The sequence below is a fragment of the Sesamum indicum genome, linkage group LG9 (assembly GCF_026168435.1).
Source record: "Sesamum indicum cultivar Baizhima isolate 11 linkage group LG9, ASM2616843v1, whole genome shotgun sequence".
NCBI classification, from domain to species: Eukaryota; Viridiplantae; Streptophyta; class Magnoliopsida; order Lamiales; family Pedaliaceae; genus Sesamum; species Sesamum indicum.
Window position 1 is genome coordinate 16,788,004 of NC_142665.1, and position 7,485 is coordinate 16,795,488.

General features: G+C 31.3%; 1 protein-coding gene across 1 annotated transcript; it reads left to right on the forward strand.

Annotated features, from left to right (window-relative positions):
* Positions 1-560: 560 nt before the first annotated feature.
* Positions 561-2,003, forward strand: LOC105178275 (RING-H2 finger protein ATL52). The gene has a single exon (XM_011101723.3). It carries the CDS (start codon positions 747-749, stop codon positions 1,869-1,871), a length of 1,125 nt encoding a protein of 374 aa, XP_011100025.1. The 5' UTR covers positions 561-746; the 3' UTR covers positions 1,872-2,003.
* Positions 2,004-7,485: the final 5,482 nt, after the last annotated feature.

The following is a 7,485-nucleotide window of genomic DNA, read 5'->3' on the forward strand; positions in this document are numbered from 1 at the left end:
TTAAAATGAAAAGTGAAGAATTAAAATGATTTTGTATAAAGGTAAAAGTTTTATAAGAGTATTATAGAAAAATGGGTGAATAGCAATTTTATCCACCGTGATATTGAAAATGAATACATTATCTCTCATATTAAAAAAATATAGTAATTTATCCCTATATATTTTTTAAGATGAAGCATTTTACCTCCTTATATAGGGAGGTAAATTGTTTTATTTTAAAAATCATATGGGATAAATTGTTGTATTTTAAAAAATACAAGAGGTAAACTATTATTTGTTTTTTTATGAGAGGGTAATTTGCTCATTTACGATATCACATGGGGTTGGTTTGCATTTTTTTCATAAAAAAATCATTCATCAAACAGATTAATTTAAAGTGAATTAAAAAGACAAGAATTATTTTGAAGTTAGAACTCAAATATAGGTACTAAAATGAGACCCCCCCCCCCCCCACCCCCCCGCCCCACTTGAAACGTCACTAGCAAATACCCCAACAACTACGTAAACGCGTAACTAGTAAACAAGTCCATTGACTCTGAAAAGCAAGACCTGAAACCACGCAGAAATTTCCCCACCACCATCAATCAGCGTATACCAAAACAAAGGTTCAACCATATTCACTTCATTCCATAGTTTTTCCATCTCCAGAAGGTACTCTGAAGTTCATGGCAAGAATTTCAGCTCCAGGCACCATTTTCACTCCCCTGTTTGATTGATTAGTCCCCGTCACCTGAAAATATTTAAAAATGGCCTTTCACCATAGAAAGCTTTTACTTGGCCCTGATACAAAGCCTGAAGAAAAATCGGGGCCTGTTAAAAAGCCCGGAGATGACAAGGAGTACGAATCCGCCTGTTACAACTGCTATTCTTGCCCTGACGAGTGCTACAAATACTTGCCTCCTCAGCCCCCGCCTCCATCCGCCTCAAACCATCCACATTCGTCAACCTTGATCCTCACGTTGTCTATTCTTGGCCCTGTTTTTCTGTTCCTTTCCTATCTTACTATCCGCAGATACCTGTCGAGCTGGAGGAATTCCAGGAGGAGGAGTTCTCCAGGCCTGGAGAATGATAACTTGAGGGAGGATTTCATTGACGAGCTTCAAGGGCCCGTGGTAGATCATCCCATATGGTATATCCGCACTGTCGGCCTTCCACAGTCCGTCATCGATTCAATTACAATGTTTAAGTATAAAAAAGACCAGGGGTTGACTGAAGAGACTGATTGTTCTGTTTGCTTGAGTGAGTTTCAAGAAGATGAGAGCATCAGGCTTCTTCCCAAGTGCAGCCACGCCTTTCACGGGCCTTGTATCGATACTTGGCTGAGGTCACACAAGAATTGTCCCGTCTGTCGCGCGCCGGTGAGTTCAGAAGCGCCAGGTTCTACAGATTCAGGGTCAAGGGTAGAGAATCAAATGGAGAGTGTACCAGAAACTCTGCCCGAATTAGGATCTGATGAACAAGGAGAAACGAGGAATGTGTGCGAAAATATTAGTGAATTGCCTGTCGAAGACAATCACCTGGCTGAAGTTTTGTCCAATGATTGTCGGCACAACGACACGAGGAATGGCGACTTCCGGATACAAAGTGATTTAGCAGATCGTCGGGTGGGAATGGATCAAGAACTGCAGCCCGTCAGGAGGTCCGTTTCACTGGATTTTTCTTCTGCTTCGACGATTTACGCGAATGTCCGTGCTCAGACAGATGAAGGGTGTCGGGGTAGTAAGGTAATGACTGAGAAACAAGATTCAGATGTGAGTGTGAAGAGGAGAAGTAGAAGTAGGTATTCTTCTTCATATCTGTGTTCTCTGAGAAAAGGGCCTGTTTCAATGAAGAGATCCTTCTCATTCAGTGGGAAGTGCCTGTTTCAATGAACTGATAGGGAATCAATTTTGACTGTTCCCTAGTTTCACTATCTATCCACGATTCTGTATACAGAAAATGTTGAATATAAGTAGATTTATTTTGGAAAAATTGAAATATACCCTATGAGTTTGTTCTTGGAATGAGTATTAGTACTTTAGTTTTGTTTTTTGGATTAAACCACCAAATGGTCGAGGGATTTCTCGCTGATTGAATTTTTTGTTGCAAATTGTATTTGATCTCGTACCTTATTAATTCATACATGCTACGTGTATAAATTTTTTTTTTTAAATAAAATATATGATGCTATTTTTATATACGTGACGTCATTACGTATATTAAATGGAATAGAAAATGAAAAATAATTTGCCATAAAAAATTCAACCTAAATTTTCCGGGCTCCCATCATTTCAATAAGCCAAAAGAAAGGCTTACAATGTTAATAAAATTCATAAGCCCTCTAGACAAAAAGGTAGGGGTGATTACACTACGATTTTGATTTTATTAAAGCTATTTTTAAATTAAATTGGTATTGACTATTTTATAAAATTATTTTCTTGAATTTTTCTACTTTTAAAGTCAAAATCAAAACTGCAATTTTGCGATGTTAACACTTTCAGAAAAAAAAAAGATATTGAGACTAAAAAAAAGTACGAAAATATATGGTTAAAACCCTTCTATTGACAAAAAAATAATAGATTTTCGAAATAATTAAAATTAAATACACAATAATTTGAGAACATACATAGTTATAGTTTTTTAGATAACAAAATGTAATAGGTTTCGTAATAGTTAAAGTTAAATACACGATAGGTTAAAATACAATACCACTAAAAGTCTTTAAAAACGTTTTTTAGTGAGAATGCATTTCCATTTTACTTCTCAATTTTTAAATTTATATAGGTCACTCATGAGTTTGTCATAGTTGTCTTTCTGTCACATAAAAAATACATATACCTATATACCTATATTTGGAAACAACTAATCCAAACATATTCTCAATTTTCGAACAAAAACTAATAAAATATTTCTACACATTTTCAATTGTTAGAAACTGAAAATGAAAATGAAAACACAACCAAACGGGCTAGTTTTATAAAAACAGGCTTTGCAATTTGGACCTTTGATAATATATGAACTTTAAACATTTATAATTGGAATATGAAATTCTTCTAAACAATTAATTAGTTTTATTTAATTATTATAAAAATTAATTATATATTTAAGGGTTCAATTTGATTTTTAATGATTTTTTAAAATTTTATATAAAAATCAAACTAATAAATATGCTTTGATTTATTCTTAATATCGTAATTTAACAGATAAATTATAAAAAATGGTTCGATTTGCAGTTTTATTTATTTATTTATTTTATCACCGCTAATAAAAGGGCCCAACGAAGGCCCATATAAATATCAGTCCAAAAATTGGCTAAACAAAACTATGCAACCCACAAAAGTTCAGCCCAAACTCCTTCAAAGGCCTCCGACCCAGGTGAATAGTCCAATAAGCGAAGGCCCATCCTGCTGAGTGTGATCCGCAAAAGAGGAGTCCACAGCCCAACACATGTCGCCCAAATCAGCAGCAATACTTTCAAAAAGCCATGAACAGTTTCAATTGAAACTAGGGCTATAAATGATCCGAATTAAGTCAAACACATAATTGTTCAAATTTATTTAAATTATTATCCAACAATAAAATTATATTTGAATTTAATTTGATTATTGATCTAATCGAGTTCAAACGAGCTTTAATTGAATCAAACACGAGTTGAGCCCGAGTCATTTCATATTTTTAAATATATTTTATTACTTTTGCACCAATGAAATCAAGCTCGAGTCGAGTCCAAAAGTTTAATGAGTAAAAAATTCTGTTCATATTTGATTTGTTAAGTTTGAAAAGTCGAGTTCAAACAATTTTTTATTAATCGATATCAATCGAGCATCGAATAGTTAATTATTTTGTGAACCCTAGCCCAAACACACCAGTCCAAACCACAAAGAACCTGAGAAATGAGAACACAAAAAAAGCCAAAAAAAATAAAGCGAATTGATCCAAATAAATTAAAAATTAGGAGTGGCAAATAGGCGGGTTGGATCGGGTTCCAAACAGGTTGGGTTTAAAATGTATTTGATTTAATGGGTCGAAAATAAGTTGGGTTGCAAATGGTTTGGATTTATATTTAATCTTTACAAAATTTAAAATTTTAGATAATAATAATAAGATGACAATATTTTTAATTCAACTTGTAATATAATATAATAGATTAAATTTGTATTATTCATTATTTATGGAAAGTAATCAAGTTACATTAAAGATTCATTTCTTATGTATATATAATAAAATGTTTGTAAAGTATTAAAAGTTACCGTATTTGTCAAAATATCAAAACAAATCATGAGATGAATAGTTGTGCAATTAATTCTCCATGATTCTTTCTAAAATTGAATACTAACATTATAAATTATTATTAGATACTGATTTTTGATATGTTCATTGAAATTTATAATATAATTGTATATTGTCAATTTATTAGGAAAAAAAAGAATTTGAAATGGTTACATACAAATTGCAAGTTTTGACTATTTTATAAAATTCTTCACTTTCCTTTAATTTGTTTCTCATTAATTTAAAAAATAATAATTTCCTAAATAAATTTTGAAATTTTTGTTTCTCATAAAAATATGAAAAGTTATAAATGTAAAAATAGTAAGTAATATATAGTATAATTAAATCAATCCTCACGCACTTAAAACCCATCACAACTCATATACATCACCAATCCACTTAAACTCTGTTATCAACCCATATAAAACCCATCATCAACCCATTGAAAACTCACTACCAACCCGATAGGACCCGTATAGAACTCATGATTATAATTAATACAAATATTTTTCATCAGTTCTACTAAAATTACTTTTGGTAAACTAATAGAAAATTAAACATGAAAAATTACAGTTGCACCTTCTGAGGTTGTAGTTGTGATTAAAAGTACACTCCGTATTTACCAGCAAGAGTTTATGCAAATATTACACTAACATAAGAAAATATACCTATAATTTTACAAAAAAAAAATAAAAAATATGCTTGTAGCTTAGAACAAAATCAGCAAAAATGCATCAGACTTTGATTGGAGAGAAAAAGTCATGGAACAAGCAATAAAAATTAAAGGAGTTAAGCGGAAGTAGGATGATGAGACTTATTTTTAAATTATATTCTTTTTTAAAGAAATTTTGCAATTACATTTACATTTTATTTGAAAATTCATGGTTTACAATTGGCCCTTTTAAATTAGGAATTGAACAAAAATTATTGACGTGAGCAAAAGAATGACCGGAATTTTTAATTTTACTTCTTATTTAACATTCACATATAATAATTTTGTACTTATAAAGAAAAAATATAACAGTGTTAACCTCACTCTCTATATATATATTATATTTATTTTCTTATAAAGTACAAAAATATATATAAAAATATTAAATGAGGAAAAAAATTGAATACTTATATAATTTTTTCAATATTTTCCATCCAAACCCCAACGATAAAAGATTAAGTGTAAACACAGAATTTTTTGGAGGGGGTGTAAGTGTAATTTTAAATTTTTCTAGAGAAAAATATAATTTCATATTTTTAAAGGAGGTCTCAATGTAATTATTTATGAGAAATACTATTATTAGCAGTAACATAATCTCTTGCAGATTGGTGGAATTTGTTGTTAATTTGAGTTATCAACGAATTTAGCAAGAAAAATATTTTTTTGGTAATTATTTTGTCGCTGATTTTAGCATTGAATTTTTTTGTGAATAATATTTTTAGAAATTTTACCAACTACAATATTTGTTAGTAAACATTTTTTTGGGGGAAGGGAGGGGCTTTTCAATTTTTTTGCCAAAGTCAATTATGTTTATTTGCAACATTAAAATTCCGAAAAAAAAAATATAGTTTAGCCTCATGTGATATTGCAAATATGTGTAAATTATCCTCCTATAAAAAAATATTTAGCAATTCCGTTGTATTTTTTAAAATTAAGCATTTTAACCCCTAGATAAGGGGGTAAATTGCTTCATTTTAAAAAATATAGCAAGATAAATTGCTATTTTTTTTTCATAGACGGTATTTTGCTCATTTGCAATATTATAAGAGGAAAAATTGCATTAAACTCTTAAAATTCCTCTTTAATTATATCGAGTAAATATTTTATTTTTTAATGTTAATTTTGAAATCACAAAAACTTAAAATCTTTTGCTATGTTGTTTGCTAATTACCAAAAGATTTACTCCCCTTTCTAATTTTCCTAACTATTGGCATAATTTCTTATACATTTTCATTTTTCATGATTTTACATGTTTCTTTAATTTTTAAGAAGTTTTAATTATATTTTGGGAGATATTCCCAGTGAAATTCTAGTATTTAATTATACATACGAAATAAACCCTGGAAACGATACTTTAAATCATGAATGAACATAAAAACTCATATCTAGAAATACAAGGGATTGAAGAAAATAATTTGTTTTCAGCAACCACATGATTAGGCATTTAGGTATTTGAAATTTAGATTCATCCAAGAATTTGAAGATTGTAAATCCAAAATATTTATTTCAACGTGTTCGGATTTTGAATACAATATAATAAGTCTGAATTGAGGTGTGAATATTCACTATTATAATAAGTTTGAATTTGGATGTTAACCACCCATTAACATGCTTAAATGCAGAACAGAAGCAATTCGCTTCATTGCCATATTTGTGTAGAATTCAACATGACTTAAAACTTCAATTTGAATGATAAATCTGCACAAAATACATTAAGTTTCCTACTTTTCAAATATTTCTTAGATGTGAGAGACAAACTTAATATATTTTTGGTCGAATTTTTTACCCTGTTTTGTTTATGATCTTATTTGGATTTTGCTTTAATCCATTTTATGTCCTTTGTGGTTTTGTTTGTATTGTGTTGTGGTGTCGTCAATTCCAGATGTGCAGACTTGATGGCTCCTTCCCGCTTCCTGGGCGGCTCCGTGGTTCTACATTTGCGTGTCTCATCTTCGGTGTTAAGTTAGATGGATCGAGTTGTGGAGCGCATTGGTCGTTCTTTGCAACTTACTGAAAATGAAGAGGAAGGCCTTATCCTTCCAAACAATTTGTGGAAGTGGAATCCAAACATTATGTGTTGTGCTTGGTGGGTCGGTTATTATCTGACAGACAATAGAATTTTAAGGGTCTGTGTCGATCGGTAGGAGCATGATGACTCCGGTGAGAGGGATGGAGATTCAGAGGCTTCTAGAGGGCTGTATGTCGTTTCTGTTCAATCACGCTATTGACTGAAACAGGGTCTTTTAAGGGTCTCCATGGAGTTTTGAGGAAAGCATATTAATTTTTAATGGTATTCATGAACACAAAACCCCATGCAAGTGCCAATTACTCACTGTGATTTCTTTGTCCATGTCCATGATTTGCCAATGAATAGAGAGGTGGCTTCTTTGATCGGAAATAATTTGGGAGTCTTCCAAGATGTGGAAATGGATGAGTAGGGACGATAGTGGGGGACTACACTTCGGATATGAGTATCTCTTGAGATTAGTAGGCCACTGAAACGAGCTCTTAAACTTAAATCAGTT